Source organism: Anomalospiza imberbis, chromosome 3 (genome assembly GCF_031753505.1).
Source record: "Anomalospiza imberbis isolate Cuckoo-Finch-1a 21T00152 chromosome 3, ASM3175350v1, whole genome shotgun sequence".
Lineage (NCBI taxonomy): Eukaryota > Metazoa > Chordata > Aves > Passeriformes > Viduidae > Anomalospiza > Anomalospiza imberbis.
This window is the reverse complement of record NC_089683.1, coordinates 18,361,026-18,380,801: the sequence shown is the minus strand read 5'-3', so window position 1 is coordinate 18,380,801 and position 19,776 is coordinate 18,361,026. Positions and strand designations below refer to the sequence as shown.

The following is a 19,776-nucleotide window of genomic DNA, read 5'->3' as shown; positions in this document are numbered from 1 at the left end:
AAAAATACTGATTTCCATACAGGAAATAGGATTTGCTTGTTTAACATAATGTGTAAGATAGGCAAGTTACTAGAAATCTGATTGGGGTGATTGGTCTTTTCTTTGCAGCCAAACTTGTAAAGTAAATAGAGAGTTCTGTGCATACATACAAAGAAGCGGAGGGGGCCCAATCAGTGCCCTCTCTTACCCCTAGACGTGCTTCAATGTGTAGTTTTGGATGAGAGAAAAAAATAAAAACCTTCACTGACCTATTAACTACTGGATAGCCAGTTTCCTCCTTTAGCCATGTGATTAAATATGCAAAACCTCACACTTTGCCTCGGGAAAGATATTATAATGCATGAGAAGTATTAAGTAACAAATTTCTTCAGTTCTAACCATCTGTATAGAAAATAACAAATATAAAAACATTTCAGTGGCTCCTAGCTTAAACTCTACTATTCAGTGGTACAGAGGTACCATACAGAGAAGTTGACATAGATACCACAACAAACCTGCTTGCTTTTCCTGTACACTTGCATAGAAAATAAACCCATGTTGATTACTGGTAATTACTCTCCAATTCAAGTGCACATTAGCCATTCCATTAATCTCATAATTGACTGGAAAAAAAATGGAGTCAAATAGTTGAGATCTGGAAGGTATGGAGAAGCTTATCTTCTGGTCCCATTTCAGATGAAATGTCAATTACTACCTTTGGAACAACACTGAAGAGGAACTGACAATGCTAACAAGAACCAGTATGAATTAAAAAAAAAACTACTTAATTGAAACAGGAAGCCAGAGCTGAAGAGCTTGGACATTAATCACGTAGAGAGAATAGTAAAAAATTCATTGTTTTCTTGTGACCTGGCTTTTTCTTTGCTCATGCTACCCTGAAAAATAACCTGAAAAAAGAAAGCTACTGGTGCTGCAGCTGGCACTGTAGGTCAGTGTTACAAGCCCATCTGTGGAGCAGTTATTGCCAGTATCAGAATGCCAGAGAACACCAAAGAAATCTGTTTTAGGTGACCTCCTACCAAATCAACCAACCCCAAAGTCTGCCCCAGCTGTTTTGGGCTGCAATAAATACCTCTGCACAAAAAAAAAATTTATTTCACTAAGAAGAAAATACAGAGCACTTTGACTTAAAATTACTTCTTCAGAAGCCTGTCATTAAGGTCAGTTCATAAGTACACAAGACAGCTAAAAACAATGACCACAGCCCTTCCAATAGATAGAGAAAAAACAAATATGCAGTATCAACAACTAAATATTCTCAATTGTAAAACAAATGCAATAGAAGAAAATGTGGGGTTTTCCTTCCCAGAAGTTGGTATATATTTAGTGCTTCAGGCCACAAAGAAGTACAGCTCAAAGTTCAACTCTGGAACAATTACAGCAGTTCAAGTTGTTACTGTCATGTTAGGCCCCTTCCTCTCAGTGCAATAGTCTCTAGTCCCAGGCCATCAGCACTTTTGTTTACAAGCTCCTTCTCTTGCTAGTCTATCAGCTTCTTCATTTCCTTGGAAGCCAGCATGACCAGGAACATGCATCTGTCAGGACAAAATATAGGAGTGTTAGAAGAAAGGAAACCAGGAAGAAAGTAGATACATGAAATTTGATAAAGCAATGCTCTGTCATTGATAGTACAGGAGCACCTCCTCAGAGGTCCTCACCTAATATTTAGCCCTTAGGTTTTCTTCCCAGAGATTTTCATTGTCTCTCTTCTTCTAGTGAAACTCTTGCCAAACTGTGACTATAATCTTTATGGGAATTAGTGAAAAGCATAAGGACCAACTAACCTATCCTTTAAGAAATGCAGAAAACAGCTCCAATTCAAAATTCCCACCTTCCAGCATTCAGTGGTTAAACTGAGTTGATCTTTCCCTAAAAGCCAAAGTCCTCTATTCCACTAAAAGCCTTGGTAGTTACAGCACTCACTTAGGATACATACATAGGATATTAAAAGCTCCTCTCAATTTTCAGATGTCTTAATTGTCCATCCATGAATCAGTAACTGAAAAAAAACTTTATACCTTAAGCCAATCCTTGTCAGAACTAAGGGTGGAGTAGGAAGGTGAGGAAGAAAATCAAGCTTGGTATTTGACAAGATCTGAGAGAGGATAAGCATGAAGTGGGTGTGAAGTGACATTAGAGTCACATGGCAAGGTTTTAGCACCACATGGGGGGCTGCAGGTGTGGATTCTGTGAAAAGACATGAGCAATGCCCCTACATGCGACAGAGCCAGATCCAGACAGCTCCAAAAAGGACCCACAGTTTGACACAGCTAAGCCCATCAGCAAAGCTGATAGATCTTCTGTGATAACATGTTTAAGAAATGGTAAAAATGCTGCACAACAGCCAGAGAAAAGAGTGAGAATATGTGAAAGGAAGAGTTCTGCAGGCACCAAGGTTAGTGCTGAAGGAAAAGGTGCTCCAAGCACCTGAGCAGAGATTCCCCTGCAGCCTGTGGTGCAGACCATGCTCAGTCAGCCTGTCTCCCTAACAGCCCAGGAGGGCCACAGTGGAGCAGAGATGTGCCTGCAGCCCATGGAGGACTCTGTATGCATACACTCCTCCTGAAACAAAATTCATCCCACCTTTTCTAAGAGATTCAGGTTTAAGAAGTGTGCACAAAGGAGTATCTTTTAGTTATCTAACATATTCCCAAGAACAGCTGAATTTAGTTGGTCTTTAAATTTTTATGCTTTCTCCTCAACGGAATATAGGAGTAGCTATAGAAACTCTAATCAGCCTGTAAATTGCAGCCACCAACTCTGTAACACAGAGCAACATGAATACCTGCAATAAATTCCCATTTAAAAAATTGCACATTAAATATCTACATGGTCCTGTTTTCTCCAGAGTAAAGACAGAAGCTGAGTAAACATGCCATTAGCAGCTGCAAAGTCAACTGGACACACATTTTCTCAAATCAGTGGTCTTATACCATAATTAGGCTAAAATTTAAGAGGCAAAGGAATATATTTCCTTGAAGTGCTAAGCACTAATATTAGAGGTTACAGAAAAATACATTTTACCAGAAATACCTGTATAGAAGTTGGTTTACTTCTTTACTGGAGAGCAAAACCATTTAAAAATTGTTATTTTAAAGACATTCTCGTACCAATTTTCCTTAGAAGAAATACAGCTAAGGTACAGAAAACTAGTTATTGGGGTTACACACACTTAAGTTTTCCCAGTTTAAAAACACTCATGTGTTTGAGTTACTCCAACAAATCAACATCCTAAATAGTTCTGAAAAGCAAATACAGAAATTCAGCTATGACACAAAAACCAGTTATATTCTAAGGTTAGATTTCCAGGAAATACAGTAGAAATTGCATCTACTAACAGCAAACAAACTAAAAATAATTATTGCAGGCATTTTCTAAGCAGTAATAAGAGACAGGAAACAAATAGAAATATTCATTTAAATAAATACTGGTTCTAATAATCTAGCTAATTTGCTTTAAATACAACAAACAGCTTCTCTGTATTTGCAGTTTTACTTAAGGATGTACAATACAGTGTTCTACAAAAGTCTTAGTTATGATCACACTTTTAAGTTTCTACCAGAAACATGTTTAAAATGTCATTAAGAATAAGAAACAAGGAACTTACCCACTGAATTTCTATGCCTTTTGCTAGATTATCAAGTCTTTCAAAATCTTCTTTATTTATTACACTTCCTCCTGAACTTGTTCTCCAGCCATTTGTTTTCCAGTTGTCAACCCAGCTTGTAATACCTGTGCAAAGGGAGTATCACCATAAGAATGCTATTAAAGAAGCCAGCAAGGATCAAGATGGAGCCACCAGTCTTTTAAAAGACATTACCTCTGTACAAAGTCTCAGGCAAAAAAACTGGAGACAAAAGATAATTCTTGTCTGGTTCTCTGATGCTGTCTTTCAGGATTGTCTTTTTGCATTATTACCTGAATTACCCAATCATGAAATTAAATATCTGTTCTTCCAAATACATATTTAATTCAAAGACTACCATCTTATATATGCATTGTACACAAAGTATCTCAAACTTCAATAAACTGAAGCTAAGGATTTGCTTGATGATACAGTAAGCAAAGCCTACTGCTCACCAGGGAGTTTTCTATACTACTCCTTAAGTAAGGATTTTTTTTTTTTTTAATATCTTTGCTGGTATGGACAATGTAAGACATCCTTACTGCTTTCATGACCTGAACCAAATAGGAAATCTCCAATCTTGCATGCAAAACCTCCTAAAAACCAAATTACATCAATTTGTACTAAACTACAAGGCTCCTTCTATGGCATTTTTAAATAATAACACCTAGACACATCTACAAAATACCTTTGGTTAAACAAGAATGGCACTTGCATCTCAGTGACCCAAAATGCAAAATGAAACTGCAAGCAAAACCAAAGAGACTAAAGACAAAAACAGCAACATTTAATTTTCAACCATAAGCTGCACTAAAGTTTTGTTTAATGTTATTTCAAAAAACCCACAAAATCAAATCTCCAAAATTATCTGGAAACAAAAAACAGGTACTGCCTTTGTAAAATTGGGAAAAAAAAACCAAAAATAACTAACCAACCAAACAAAAAGACTTATGCAGTTCCAGATTAACACAGGAACAAAATCTGAAGATCTTGAGGAATTAGGAAGTTTTTTTTCCCCAAAATTAAGTCTTATTGGCTGCTTCATATGGTTTTTATGGAGAATAAAATTAGGTTTTCCAGGTCTTTTAATGCATACTCAGAGCACATATCTCTGGCTAGTCTTCCACTGTAGCCTAAAAGCTTGGAAGCAAGAGAACTTTAATGCACTTCAGAGGTGTGTGTGTTAAAGACAGCCTCTCCAATACATGCAAAACAACAAAAACCCTACAGGTCACCACATCAACTTCCAAGTAATTTCCTGAGTACAGCCTTAACAACTTACACATGAACATTTTTTCTAGATTTTGTGTCACATTGAACACCTCAAGACACAAATCCTGGTGTTACTTCTGTCAGCATTTACTATAACAGACACTTTGACTCTACTTCTATTTCATGCAGTTAGCAGGCAATGTCTGATACTCTGAGGTTTTCCCCCAAGCAGTCATACATGATAAGTTATGCATTGTTTTCCTTACATTCCTCTCTCTAGGACTTAGAATGTTCTGTGGGTATTACGTAATGAAAAAGCATGCAGTGTCTTTAAGGATCAGGAAAATTAAAATCGTTAACTTACCATTAATAGTAAACTTGCTATCAGTGTAGATTATTAACTTCTTGATGTTTTGACTTTTGGCTTGCTCTATTGCTTTGCAGGCTGCCTTAAGAACATTTCAAAACAACCACAGTTCAGAAAGGATTTTGACCACATGGAATTCAAATACCAATGAAGTACCTGATGCTAACACAGAACTACATATATTACTGTAAACTCTCCACCAATGGTTATCAACATGTATTAGTGTAGAGGATCCCAAAATTGTGTATTGCAGATGACACCTTTATGATTCAGGCAAAGAGGCAGGCACTTAAGTTTCAACAGCAAACAAAACCTCGTAACATTCTGACGTTCAACTCTGTGCTGAAGGAGTAGCTCTGTGACACATTTTCTAACTATCAAAACCTCTATCAACACCAAGGCATTTTCTCCAAAATTTTGAGGAGGAAGAATTCATATCAGTTCCAACAGTCTGGATGCCTTAACAGGTTGGGGGTGGTTTTGGTGCTCTGAAATAATACAGGGAGAAGTGGCTGGACATGGATATAGAATGAAAAGCTCTTGTGACAAATCTTACCACTGGCACACCAACATCACCTCTAAAATGAACTTTGTAGTTTTTAAGCAGCTCAATTGCCCATTTCAGTTCATCTCCAAATGTGGAGTGTGGAACAGCAGCAATACCATAACTAAGAGGAGATGAAAAGAGAAGACTAAATGTGCTGCTCTCAACAGAAGTTAGTCAGGAGCCTAGAATTGGTTTTTATATTTGTCTAAAGATTATGATACTTTGATCCTGCCATCACGAGAAGCTGACTCTCAACCAATACTCAGCAGTCCTCACTCTAAGGTCTGAAACACACACATTAAAAACACAAGAGAATCTAGGTAGAGTTGAGAGTAAGACTTTCTAATGTAAGGCTGTTTAAATAGCTCTGCTCGGTGACATTTGGGAATGCTCATGGTGAATTACCTAGTTCAAAGCCAATAAAGAACAATAAAAGTTGAAGATAGCTATTTGTTTGAAGTCACAACTCTGAATATTTTGCATACTTCTCTTAGAGCTCCATACTGGTTTCTGGAAACCAGAGTTGAAAAAGGCATGAAAGTGCAGCTGCAGTCTAACACGGAGAAGCATTTCAGGACATTTGCTACTTACATGGATTTCTGCTCTTTGATTAGTCTGCCGTCCAGGAAGTCTTTCACTGGTATTTCTGTGTCCAAAGAACAAACAGTAGATTAGTTATCCCAAGTATTCAGAAAAATGTATAATGGCTACACATTAAAAAAAATAAAAACAAGAACATTATTTCCAGCTGATTTTTCCCAGAGAGGCTGCTTTCTGTTTCCCTCAATATCTCCTGACTCAGGCTCATAACACTGTCGTTATGAGTCTCAACAACAGAGTTTCATATTTAAAAGGAGGCTGATATTGTAAAACACAAAAACCAAACAGAATATATTAATTTTAAAAAATCCATTGAGTTACTTACAAAGGGTGGCCTGGTCCCCAGTAGACACCTATTCCAGCACATGCCCTGCTACGTCCATTACTAGTGCAACAACCATCTGTATAAACAACTGCAAAGTCACCTACAAAAATATTATCAAAATCAGCACTTCTTCAAAAAAACTATTTAAGACAGAAGAAATGTTTGCCAGTGTATTAATCCCCAAAACTTCCCTCCTCAGAGAGCCCTTCCAAAAGGTAACTACAGAAGCCATGTGAATCAGCAGTGCAAAACACCACAAGTCCCACTACAGCTTGACACCCTCACTGCTCACAAGCCAGTCAGCCTCAAGAACTTCTGCCCCAATTCCCACACTTTTCACTAAAGTTCATATCTTCTTCAAAACTTCAAAGCTACATCCAATATGTAGCCCAGGCACACATAAAATCACACCTACAACAATATGATTAAGCTATATATTCATACTAGTTAAAACCAATCAAAATTACACTGAATGACAATGTGAACAAATAAATCATGGTTCATATTTTCATTTCAAAAGGAAATAATGGGCCTAATGCTGCTATATACAAACCTCCTTAAAAGTTTTGTAATAGTTACACTTGTTGCTTGTCACAGAGAATAAACAAATGAAAATAATTCAAGGAATGATCAAAGACCTCACCCATATATGAAAACTTATCTTCACTGACTCTTGGTATTGAGCACACTGACTGTACTTCGTCATGTTTTACACGCTTTGCAATCTGCTCTTCGTTGGTAGACTGTTCATATGGCCTTTTACACGTACTGCAACACATGGTATTTAATTCTGGTTCCTCTCTCTTGCTACCATTTTCTTGTGTTACAGCTGGAGGACCAACTGACTCTTCAAAAAAAAAAGTTAGGAAGTTGAGCAAAATCAAATTTTATTTGAAACGACTGCTTCTAAAGACAACAGCTCTTAGTAACTATTAGCAATGTTACTCCGTTATCTGACACGCCCCCCCCAACGATTATCGAAAAGAAATAGAATACACTAGTCATTCTTCATTCCAAGTCAAACCGAAGAGGAGATAGACATGCAAGGGCCCTTACACCTTAACACAGACACGGAGCAAGAACGCTCTCCAAACACCCACAGAAACACTTTCACTGCACCGGCACATCCATCGCCGTGTCCGGAGGCCATCGCCACGGCACTGGCCGGTGACGAGGAACGAACAGGGGCTGGTGCCCGCGTTTCGGCAGCAGCCGCAGCGCCGGCAGAGCCGCCGTGCCTGCCCCGAGCCCGCGGCGGGACGCCCGCCCTGCTCCCCCTGCTCTCCTCCCGCTGCTCTCCTCCCGCTGCTCGCTGCCGGGCGGCGGGACGCGCTACCTGCCGGCTCGGGCTGCTGCTGCTGCGGCCCCGGGAGGCCGGCGCGCACGAAGGTCCAGGCGTCCTTCTCGGTGGCGAACTTCTTGAAGCTAGCGGAGGGGAACTTGTTCACCTGCTCCTGGCACTCCGCCCTGCAACAGAGCGGGCCGCGGTGAGGCCGGGCCGGGCGGGCTCCCCGCTCCGCCAGGGCCCTTGCTCACCAGGTGCGGTAGACGCCGGCCCGCCGGCCCTTGCGCACCGCGTAGAACATGGAGCCGCCCCTGGGGACGAAGCAGGAGTGGCTGAGCGCGGCCACGAGCCAGCGCAGCATCCCGCGGCCCCGCCGCCATCCGCGCCCACCCCAGCACCGCTGCGCCTGCGCGGCGGCCGCACTCACGGCAGCGGCGGGCCCTCCTACGGACCGCCAGAGAGACCAAAGTACCAGAAACTGCCACGGCGCAGGGTTTTGTGTGGCTTGGCCTTTTGTTTGGTTGGTTTTGTTCCCTCCCCCGCCAATAATGGTGATTTTAAAACCTAAATCAGCTGTTGTTTGGGGGTGGGGCGTGAGGTGTATGAGGTCGCAGCGGCTTTGCACAAGCCACCTCGTTCTGGAAGCCCCGTTTATTTGCTAAAAGGCAAAGGAGAGCTCTCGGATACGCTGACATGTTTAGCACGCCGAAAGGCTGGAGCTGAACAAGGTCGTTAAGCTGGCTCTCATCCTGCTGTCCCGGCTCCAGGTGCGTGTGTTCCAGCGGAGCCCCGAGTGGCCTCTGGAGTGAGGAGAAACACCTTCACGGAATCGCAGGGTTGTTAGGGTTGGGAGGTGTTATAAACGCCAATCACTTGGTTTTTAAAATTTTAAAAGTTTAATAATAATAAAATGGTTATAAAAATAGTAATACAATTAGAGTAATGAAAATTTAGAGTTAGGACAATTACAAGACAATAAAAAGCAAAGAATTACGGACGTCCGGATGCTCTCGGGCACTTAAGCCCAATAAGCATGCCTTGTGAACAAAGGAATAATCTTTAAAAGCAGTAGCCTGTTGCATATTCATACATCTCATACATGATGCATAAATTCCTTGCAAATTAAGAACTTTTCTGGTTTTTGTCAACTTCTTCCCCTTAATCCTGGTGGTTCCATAAAGACGGAGAGAAGGTGGAAGAATGTTTGTCTTTTCCGATAAGGAGGCCGTAATTCTTTATGGGCCCCCATCATTGTCATCTCTGTGTGAAGAGTTTCTTCATTATCTCATCTCTTGCTTGAGTTAGTAAAAAAAACCCCACATACATAGGCTCTATTTTAACTACAAAACTACATTTACCATACTATTAAAATGTTAATACAGCACTTCTAATCAATATAACATAATACATATAGTATTCAATTTAATATTTGCGAAAAGCCAATCATAAAATATGCATTTTTCACAGGAGGGACCTGTGGACATCATCTGCCATGGCAGGGTCAGCTGGGGCAGGTGACACAGGAACATGTCCTGGTGGGTTTTGAATGTCTCTAGAGAGGGAAATTCCACGATCTCCCCGGGAAGCTCTGTAAAAAAGTTCTTTGTCATGTTGAGGTGAAACTTCTCATGTTTTAGTTTATGGTGACTACTCCTCGTCCTGTCGCTAAGCACCACCAAAAAAGTCTGGCACCATCCTCTTAGCACCTGGACTGCCATGTACTGGGAGACCAGAGCTGGGAGCTGGATGTGTGCAAATTCAGTACCTCAGCTTCTGACAAGATCAAAGTAGCAAAGATGGGGGCACTGGTGTGGCGACCTCCAGAAACAGCCCAAGGTATCCAAGCTGCTGTTGTACTTCCCTCCTAGCTCTAGTACAGATCCCTGTGACAAAGATCACCACATGATGCCAGATCTGCGGAGTGTTGTGTTCAAGAATACAAAACACTGGCATTAATTTTGCCTTCTGCAGCAAAACCAACAAATGGGCTCAACATTGTGCATAATGACTGTGTATTAACTGGATAACATTTCTCTTAAAAACCCCCAAACCTGAAGAGCTTATGCATTTGACAGGCCTTGGTGGAACTGAGAAACAACTTGGTCAGTGTTGTATGAAAATATAATTACTGCATTTTCCTTACTTCTTCCAACATATTCATGAGACTTCATATACTCATAGCATCCTATAGCTGTTGGGATACTTTTGTTACACATCTGACTAATTTATTCTTTCCACTTCTTCATCATGCCCATTCTGAGACTGCATGGCATAAGAATCTTAATTGCATTACTTTGTAGTTACATAACTTCTTTTAAAGATCACAGGTCCACAGTGGTTCTTAAAAACCTGTCATATATTTTGAGTACCAGGTATTACTGGGTACCAGGCACATTGATCACTCAGGATCAAGGATGTAGATCCTTCTCCTAATATAAAATCAGTGTCCAAAAGGAAACATCTCTCTTCACCTTTTTTTCTCGTTGCTGTTATGCAGCATCCTGGTCTGTTCAGCACTCACAGCATAGAGGTGGGAAGGTGCAGATAGTCTCATCTTTATTCATTAATGCTCTGAACAGTCATGTTTTGATCCATCCACACATCACCTGTTCTTTCTCCCTCTCATGAGTGGCTTCTCAGTATAAACTGAGTGCGTACTACTGGAGACATACTTACAGATATGCATACATACTGATGAGACGATTCCTTGTTATCTTTCTTTTTGGTACTCAGGTCCTGAGCACTGTTGTTTAGCCAAACCAATCTCTATAAATCCTAATCCTGGCCATCGGTATGAGCTGAGCAGTTTTTTCCCATTCATTGAATTAATACTAGGAAAGAAGAGTGACTTGGGAGAAAAATGGGCACTGAACAATCTGTTTTTCTGACTATCATAAATTTAGTGAAAATTATAAATTTATTGAAATGTTAGAAAACATGATGAGCTGCATTTTGCAGATGCTAGGGTTGTTTAGTCTGGGATGTTGGTGTCTTTGTCAGTTTTTTGTTTACAAGAGTTTATTACTCCACTATTGCATTGTGTAAAGCAACAAACCACACACAGCATTACACGGCAATAGCAAATTGTTTGTACAAGCTTAAGCTAGCTGCTCTTGGGGAATCCAGGGAATCTAAGCACAGAACCGGTGCTCTGAACCCCATTCCTGGGTCTAACATCCCTGGACAGTATGTGCAAAGAATGGCACACCTGCCTCCAAGTGGGATCTAACCTTGAGCAAGAAACCTAAATCAGCCAACAGGGAAGTGTCAAGATGGGAATCTTTTGTCAAGGAAAGGTTTTACCTCTACTTCAGACAGATATACAGCCAGGCCCCTTCTTTTGAAATTAAAAAGTACAGCTTGTTCTATTTATCAGTGTGCAAGTGTTATTTGTTAGGTAATAACACCGTATATAATAAAGAGTGCTTCCACTGATGACAGAGTATGTTGAGCCCAGAACGCTCATCTTGAGTTAGGAGTGCCTGAACACAGCTGAAGACTCATGCATTATTTCTGGTCTAGTAACAGTCTGGTAACTGTGATCACTGTGACACTGTCTTAGCGGAAGCAACTGAGAGGTCACGTTTACAGAGGCAGACAAAACCCAAAGCCAGGCTGCCCTGTGCTGGCCGGCGATTGCCCACACACTCCCGGGTTGCCAGCGCGCTCCCTGGCATGGCTTTGGCCATGGCTGTCAGCACAGCGCCTCGCTGCAGGCCGGGGGTGACTGTGCCAGCACTGCTCCATCACGGCTCTTCCGCCTTGAAAGGGATGAACATCAGGGTGAACTCCCACGCCCCTGAATTCCCGTGGAATGGTGAAACGGAGAGGGCGGGGAAAAACACCACCCACTCTCCCACTGCTGCTGTCCTGACAGCCCTGGCGGGAGAGAGGGAGAGGGAGAGGGAGAGGGAGAGGGAGAGGGAGCTCCGCGGCGCAGGCAGAGCCGCGCTTCCTCCGCGGGCTGCGCAAACCGAGCGCACCGCGGTGCCAAGGCCGACATTCTGGCGGCTCTTCCCAGGAGCGGCATTTCGACACCAGAGGCCGAGAGTTCCGCCGGAGAGGTGCGGCGGGGGCGGCCCACGGCGAAGGCTCGGTGTAAGAGCGGGGGGCAGAGCCGAGCAGAGGCGTTCCCTCCCTCTCCTTCGCTGCCTGCCGCACGAAGCGCAAGAGGCTGAGGCGGGACGGGAGGGCAGCTCCCACCGCCCGCCCCGCGGCACTGCGCATGTGCCAGCCCGCGCCCCCCGCGCCAGGACCCTAAATGTCCGCTCGGGCTTCGCGGCGGCGGACCAGCGGTGCGTTCGCAGCGCCCGCCTGCCCTTCTTCCGGCTCTGGCTTCACCCGCGGTGGGCGGGGCCAGCGCCTTCCCGGGCCGCGATCTGTGCTGCTCTCGCGAGAGCTCCCCCTTTTCCCGGCCGGCGCGGAGCGAGGTGGGTGCCCGGGCCGGGGCCGCCGTTCCCCCGCCGCGGCCGCCGCGATACGGGACCGGGCGTGGAGCGGGGCCCCCCGCGGCACCGCGGCGTGGGGATGCGCCCGATTACCGCCCGCCCGGGGCCCGATGGCCGCCGGGGTGCCCGGGGTCGGGGGTAGTCTGTTGACGGGGTTTCCCTCCTCCCTCGGCCGGCGGCGCCCTGCGGGAGGAGGGGCCGGGGTCGGGAGCAGGGCCCAGGAGTGCCGCTCGCCCGTCGGGCGACCCGTGGGGCTCTGTGCGCGGTGGTGCCGCTTCCCTGGGCTCCCGGGGCCTTGCAGCGGGCCCGAGGTGGGCAGGCCCCGCTCTCCCTGGGACGCTTTTCCTGTGGCCTGGTAGTCACCCCCTGGTGCGCCGTGCTGGGGCCGGCCCGGCCCGTGGGGCGTTCTCTGGCTGTTTTGGAGCGTGTGGCTGCGCACCCGGATTGCAGAGTCCTGGCTGTGTTTGGAACAGGTGACACGTGCTTGATGACAGCCGAAGTGTTCTTTTGCGTTGCAGAAAGGCCATGTTCAGCTCTAGCGCCAAGATTGTGAAGCCTAATGGCGAGAAGCCAGATGAGTTCGAGTCTGGTATATCCCAGGTACGTGACTCTTCCTTGTTCTCTTCCGTAACTCACTTCAACTTATAGACATAGTTCTCCAGACCCTAAACCATGAGATTGATCTTTGTCAACGTGTTTTTTTTCCTAGTTTTACTTGGGAACTGAGACAGCCTCTGTTTCCATCACTTAAACTTGTTGGATGTTGGTGTGTCTTACAGGAAGTTAAGTCTTCGATATTGACTGTGGTTAAAAGTCTATACTTGCTCTTTGGCACTGTAGACACAATTTGGTCTCAAGTGTTCCCATGAACTGAAGTGTATGTAAAGGATTCCACAACTTCGCTTTTGTAGGCTCTGCTGGAGTTGGAAATGAACTCCGACTTAAAGGCTCAGCTGCGGGAGTTGAACATCACAGCAGCTAAGGTAGGCTGGACCTTCTCCACTAAGAGCTGGGTGGTGACTTGTTCTGTGTATGTTTACTTTTTGTGGATGTTAATGTACTAGGTGAATTGTGTCTTCAGCCCTTATGGCCTGTGATAGTTTTGTTAGGTGCTGTTGTAGCTTATCTTCTGGTATTTGCTGCTAGCACATAGGATTCCGTAATAGTGGTTTTTTTTTAGGAACTAGTCTGAAAAGTCACTATAAGCCCAAATAGCAATTTAGTATGTTAAATAAAAGTGTTTAAAAACGATTATTCTACTTTATGTCTCTGCAGACTGGGTTAGGGGTGTGAAACTGGCTTTTTCATGTAGATACTGGCTGGAAATGTAGGTGTTACAGAAACTTAGTCGGAAACATAAACTGCAATACTTTTAGTAAAAACTAAAATTTTTGTGAGTCTTATGTAGGTGGTATGTGGATTAAGGCAATAGACTGACTTGATTGAGTAGCTTAGCCTGCTTCTATGTTTCTAGTTTTGGATCATGCAGGCAGATGAAACATCAAGAAAGAAAAAGAAGGTGGCAATTAGTGGAAAAGAAGAAAGAAAGTTAATGTTAGAATTTGTCAGCCTGGGAGACTGGGTGGCAGCAATGAAGCAGGTCACTGAAATCAGAAACTTTATTGGCCTGCATTTGGTTTTTGCCCAGTCTTACCAGTACAGACACAGGGGCCTGACTGCTTAGAGTTGAGTTAAAGAATCTGGGAATGCAGAAAGCAGCTTGGTGTATGAGCTGAAAGGCCTCTGGAAGAAACCACTTCTCTGGAAGTACAGAAGTGCCAGCTGTCCTTAGTGAAATGTTTTTAGAAAAGCCTTTATTGTTTACTTAGCTGCTTGATTTTATTTGTGAGAAATCTCCCATGGGCATCTGAGTTGGCTTATATGAGAAGGTATCTGGTGAAAAACAGTCCATCCTTCCATTCTGTTGGAGAATGAGGCTGTCTCTGCAGCTAATTTCATGGGAGAAGTGCCTTGTAAGCCTGTGCAAACTTTGGGTTTGGTCAGCTACTGGAGAGACAAACCAGGAGAGAAATAACCTGTCCTAGTGTATTGGAGGGGGGACAAATGTTTTGATTGACTAGTGATGCAGGCCTAGGCAAGTGGCTGACAGAAGGTGATTTCCATGAAGCAGTAGATAAAAAGTAAGAGATTTGTTCCCCTAAACTTTGTCTGGAGTCTGCATTAGAGGCAAGTAATTTTTGAAACTTTGTATCAGCACAACTGCAAATGTGATGGTAAACATTCAGTGTAGTTACAGTTCTAGCACCTGGCTCTCATCTTGCAGAAGGAATGGGCTTTGCTGTTCAGAGGATGTGATTCTGAAAGGGGTGGTGGGATTTATTGCCCAGTCACTCCTCCACAGCAAAATAAGTACTCTGATAAAAGTTTTTCTGCTCAGTGCTTTGTCTCTAGAGCATTAAGGCAGGTACTGCTCTCTGATGCACACCCTGCCCCACAGAATCAGAAGCAAGACTATCAATACCTGTGCTCAGGATTCATGGTCAAACCAAACATTACTTCTCAACCCCCAGCTAATGCTTACTTTGTACTTCTGTTCCAGGAAATTGAAGTAGGTGGTGGCAGAAAAGCCATCATTATCTTTGTACCAGTTCCTCAACTTAAGTCCTTCCAGAAGATTCAGGTGCGGCTAGTTCGGGAGCTGGAGAAGAAATTTAGTGGAAAACATGTGGTGTTCATTGCTCAGGTAAAAAACCCCTTAGAATCACAAAAATATTGATTTGAAGAGATATCTGGAGGTGATCTAGTCCAGGCTCAGTCATGTTCCAGTGTTGCATTACCCATTCAAGGTAACAGTAATTCATTGTACCAGCAGGAAATATAATGAGTGTGTGGTGGATGTTAGCTAAAATGTTTTCAGCTGCCAGCAGTGGATACTTGGTGAGATGTAAAGTTGTTGCATGGAGGATATAACTTTCTTGTTCTGGCCACTCCTTCAGAAGTTTGACACACAAAGCTTACAACAAAAGGGAGCAAATATTAATAGGAACTTTGCTACACTTAGACAATCTAGGTATTTAAAACTTAAGTTACTAGGAAAGGAGGAAAAAAAAACCACGTTAGTTCTAAATATATGACAGGAGCTAAGATGAAAAGGTGTTGGAAGGATCTCTGGGCAGTACTTAAGGGTTGGACAAACTAGGGATCTGTCTGCAGAGTGGACAATTTGTTAAAATGAAGCTAGCTGAAAATTTTTAATGCAATTTTTAGAGCCAGAGCACCTTACCCTGAATCTTTATATGGCCAAGAAGATTTATTTTAATGAAGTGCCTCTGGCTCACTTCACCTAAAGGTTCTTGACCCAGACGGTGGTTGGGCACTGGAACTGGCCCTCCTGGGAAGTGGTCACAGCACTAGCCTGACAGAGTGTTGTGAGGTGTTTCTGCAATACTTTCTGGCACATGGTGTGACTTGTGGGGATGTTCTGTGCAGGGCTGGGAGCTGGACTTGATGGTCCTTGTTGATCTCTTCCAACTCAGCATATTAAGTGATTTTTTAAGGTTCTGTGATTCTGTAATCCTGTGAGAATTCCTTATCAATTCAGTAATCTGCATTTTAGAAGGAAATGTGTGATTTTAAGTATGACATGACCCAGTGTGGATAATGGTAACCCCATCATGAATACAATCATGGAGAAGCTGTGATATGATGGTAGAAAATACTGCAGGTGGCTAAAATTGCATCTAGAATGTTTTAAAACATCTACACTTGCAGTAGGAAAGTAGAAAATAAGTTTTACTGTCTAACATTTAGATCCTAATTTTGGAACAGGTTATATGTAGGCCAGGGTTTGATCTGAATTGTGCTGTAGATCTTACTATTATAACTAGCATTTCAATCTCAGATATCACCTAGCTGTCTGTGGAACTGAGCTCACTACTCTGGTTTGCACCAGAGGCTCAGTCTAACAGAAGTTGGAAATTCCCTGGGATTTCTGTTCTCAAACAAGTGTGTTCACAGTGCTGATGAGAAACAGTAAACTACTGTGATTGTATTCCTGGAGAGAGAGGATGAAGTACAAATCTTCTATTTCAGTGCACTGAATACAGGAGTAGTAATTGAGAAATACAGCAGTACAGCACTTCACCTTCTGCAGGCAACTCTAGTTCTCTAGTTTCTAATGCTGATGTAACTTTAAGCATACTTAAGTCTACCTTTTTGGCTTTTCATGCATTGGTTTCTCTTGTTTCTGAGTTCATTGTAACCACCAGATACTGAGAAATGCCTTTTTATTCTTCTCTTGACTTAACAGAGAAGGATTCTGCCCAAGCCAACAAGAAAAAGCCGCACAAAAAACAAGCAAAAGCGTCCGAGGAGGTTAGTAAATGATACTGATTCAATGTGACAGCCTTCTTTTGTACCTGGTAGTTTAGTCAAGTAATGGCTAGTTGAGTTTTTGAGAAGTCATTCAAGTGATTGGGTGGTCTTGTCCTTTCTCCTACTGCTTGAAATACTGCTATGTATCTGTCATTTGACTGCTAAAGTGTTCTAGCAAGGTCACTTTGGGCACTGTGTTGCATTTCTTAGCACTTGGTTTGTATTTCCTTCTACAGCTGTAGCAAATTTTTAGCTAGCAGTGCTGGCTTAAGGAGCCCCAACCTGCTGTCTCTGTTACCACAGTGTACTGACAAGAACTAATTTTTTTTAAGTTGTAGGAAGAGCCTCTTCCACATCACATATTAGACTGTGTGCAGAAGTCAAGGCTGGCACACTGAAGGGTTTGCAATGAGGGAGAGTGTGGCTGAGGAGGGATGTAGGTACGAGTACTAGTCCCTCTGGATATGAATTTGATAGCAATAGTATAGAAATGTGTGTTAAATGGCCTCCCTGCTCTCATCTAGTCACTGGATTGCTAGACATGCAACACTGCTACATCTCTGTGGATGTCAGTGCCTCATCTATATGTTGCTATATCATTGTGTAAGTTTGTGTCTTAAAGGTTTGTCCCGTTTATGACATGTGGCATGTCTTGTAGCTTCTCCCTGTATTATTGTACTCCTCCCCAGTATTATACCTGTGTTATGTGTTACTGTATTTTGCAGTCTTCAGGCATGGATTTTAAAAGTACTCATCTAGCTGCAGTCCTGCCTTTGGAAGACTCTGCCTGTGTTCTTTCAAAACTAGCACTGCACAGTGGTTAGAGAAGTTGGCATTTGTGTCTGAGTAGCCCGCTGCCACTTTCTGCATGATTAAAGGCAGGTGTGCAGGACTGCCCCTGTCTCAGCCTGAGATGAGATCAGGCTGCTGTGCTGTAGATGTCTGTCTCCCTTAGCTGTGCCAGTCTGGGTGGGTGTGAAGTGCTGCTGTAGACACAGGTGTTAGTTACAGTGATACTGCCCTGAAACTGTGGGTCAGGATGCTGCAGATCAGAAGACTTACTAATCTCTAGACTAATGTAAAATAACCTGGGCCACCTTTTCTCATGTTGGCTCACTTCTGAACAGTTAGGAGCACACATGTAGATTTCAAGCAGTCTTCTAAGCGTGGACTCAATTGGCCAGCTAGTCTTTTTCTGTATTACATTGGTCTTCTAAGCTGCTTGGGTTGAGGCAGATGAAGAAACCAGTGTTTCCAAAACTGGGTCTCCCATGAATGTACTCTGTGCAGCTGGGGATACTTATACGCTTAAACTTTTCCAGTCAGTGTCTCTGGCAGAGTTGCAGATGGGGCAATTTGGTTTTGATTTAAATATTTATTAAATGTGTAGAAACAGAAGAATGTTTCAAGGCTCTTGCTGCAAATTAACGTGTGCTCTAAAAGGTCAGAAACCTGGCTACTTTTTCTTGTGCAGTAATTAAGTTTCTGCATTCTGTAGAATTTAGCTTTTCTTTTTGCATGCCCTGTGTTTGTGCTGTATTGTCATACTGTGGCATAGAAGAGATAAAATGCCACTGAATTTTCAGCCAAAGCATGCTATGGAAGATTTAAACCTTGTCAAACTGGGAAGTTTTCAAGAGGATGTGTTTTAACAACATAAATGTGGCATTTCAGCCGTACACTTACTGCAGTGCACGATGCTATTCTTGAGGACCTGGTCTTCCCAAGTGAAATCGTGGGCAAGAGAATCCGCGTAAAACTGGACGGCAGCAGGCTTATAAAAGTCCATCTGGACAAAGCACAACAGAACAATGTTGAACACAAGGTAAATAAAAAAACTTTTCTCATGCAGGTGGGGGTGACATTCTGACATCCCCCAGAGACTGCTTAGGGATACAGCAAAAGACTTGCCTTTTGGCTTGTGGAGATGCTTTGGTTTGTATTTGGAGTAGGGTGCTGAAATAGAGGCAAGACAGTTTTGAACTAAAGCTCTGGTTCAACTTGCCAAAGCCCCTGGATTATAAAGTAGCTATATTGGTTCCCTCATGGGACCAGACAATGTTTTATTGGGTTTTTTTGTATAAATAGGGTTGGTTGGGTTGGTTTGTTATTATTTTTGTTGTTTTTCAAGTGAAGCATTTAGTTTTGACCTTAAACAGATGTGCTCAGTAAAGCCTGCACTTCACATGTTTTTTTTCTGGTGGGGTGAAATACGAGTCTTGTGTTTGGGCCTGCTTAGCTCTCAGGGTCTCATTGTTGAAAATCAGAGCGAGCCCAAATACTCTAGAGGAAATGTATCTTTTGTGTAAATCCTCAGCTACCTTAATCTAGAAGAAAGTAATTGGCTCGAAGTGAAGATACATGACAGATAATATAGTACCTTAAGTATGTTAACTTAGACTGGTTTACACAGCATGTATAAGCAAGATTTATTTGTCTTCACAGGTGGAAACATTTTCTGGTGTGTACAAGAAGCTCACAGGCAAAGATGTGGTGTTTGAATTTCCAGAATTCCAGCTGTAAAATGCAAAATATTGCTGAATAAACAACTATTCATATAACAGAGTAATTTCATTAAAATTTTGAATTCCGTAAACACAAATGGGGATTAACTGGTTCATGGGACTTCTCTGCTGTCTGGAGAGTGACACCTGTGAACCAAAGTATTAACTCCCCAGCATTTTAATGGTAGCCCTCCTAGGTTTTTATTGGCACTGTTGCAACACAACTGGACAAGAGTCTAGAGTCTGCAAAAAGAATTCATACTGAAGAACCTAAGTATTCCAAATCTCAACTGGGGAAAATAAAGAATTGCTGTAGAGCAGTAGAACTCCTCTGAGTTTTGCACACAAGATATCAATTGGAGACTTACATGTTCCTGACACTGAAAGAAGTCAACTAGCAGGTGGTGTGTGACTTACAAAATGTGTAGAAATGACATCTCGATAAGGGGTTTGAATTCTTGGGAAATAGGTTGGGGGAGGTACAGGTTTATTTTTGAGGTAACTTTACTTGCTCTATATGGTAGCATT

The 19,776-nt window shown here is 42.9% G+C and overlaps 2 protein-coding genes across 5 annotated transcripts; one reads left to right on the top strand and one right to left on the bottom strand.

Moving 5' to 3' along the window:
- Positions 1-1,291: 1,291 nt before the first annotated feature.
- Positions 1,292-8,372, bottom strand: RNASEH1 (ribonuclease H1). Of its 4 annotated transcripts, none has more exons than XM_068183516.1 (8): positions 8,213-8,372; positions 8,013-8,143; positions 7,320-7,523; positions 6,677-6,776; positions 6,343-6,397; positions 5,202-5,286; positions 3,608-3,732; positions 1,292-1,535 (listed from the first exon to the last, which is right to left on the bottom strand). In XM_068183516.1, the coding sequence occupies exons 1-8, from the start codon at positions 8,320-8,322 to the stop codon at positions 1,449-1,451; spliced, it is 897 nt and encodes a 298-aa protein (XP_068039617.1). In that variant the 5' UTR covers positions 8,323-8,372; the 3' UTR covers positions 1,292-1,448. The 4 variants fall into 4 exon arrangements, with proteins under 4 accessions (XP_068039617.1, XP_068039618.1, XP_068039621.1 ...); XM_068183517.1 differs by having other exon boundaries at positions 7,320-7,517; XM_068183520.1 differs by lacking the exon at positions 8,013-8,143 and having other exon boundaries at positions 8,213-8,333.
- Positions 8,373-12,280: 3,908 nt separating this feature from the next.
- On the top strand, positions 12,281-19,305 carry RPS7 (ribosomal protein S7). Its single transcript, XM_068183515.1, has 7 exons — positions 12,281-12,391; positions 12,928-13,009; positions 13,321-13,392; positions 14,970-15,113; positions 16,680-16,744; positions 18,419-18,569; positions 19,190-19,305. The coding sequence occupies exons 2-7, from the start codon at positions 12,935-12,937 to the stop codon at positions 19,265-19,267; spliced, it is 585 nt and encodes a 194-aa protein (XP_068039616.1). The 5' UTR covers positions 12,281-12,391; positions 12,928-12,934; the 3' UTR covers positions 19,268-19,305.
- The last annotated feature ends 471 nt before the right edge of the window (positions 19,306-19,776 follow it).

Excerpts from the sequence above, each read along its gene's own strand:
- RNASEH1 (XM_068183516.1), bottom strand. The coding sequence starts at position 8,322 with ATGCTGCGCTGGCTCGTGGCCGCGCTCAGCCACTCCTGCTTCGTCCCC. Across the intron at positions 6,398-6,676 it reads TGGGGACCAGGCCACCCTTT|AAATACCAGTGAAAGACTTC; the intron begins GTAAGTAACTCA and ends CTTTGGACACAG. Across the intron at positions 3,733-5,201 it reads TAGCAAGTTTACTATTAATG|GTATTACAAGCTGGGTTGAC; the intron begins GTAAGTTAACGA and ends CCCTTTGCACAG.
- RPS7 (XM_068183515.1), top strand. The coding sequence starts at position 12,935 with ATGTTCAGCTCTAGCGCCAAGATTGTGAAGCCTAATGGCGAGAAGCCA. Across the intron at positions 13,010-13,320 it reads TCGAGTCTGGTATATCCCAG|GCTCTGCTGGAGTTGGAAAT; the intron begins GTACGTGACTCT and ends TCGCTTTTGTAG. Across the intron at positions 13,393-14,969 it reads TGAACATCACAGCAGCTAAG|GAAATTGAAGTAGGTGGTGG; the intron begins GTAGGCTGGACC and ends CTTCTGTTCCAG.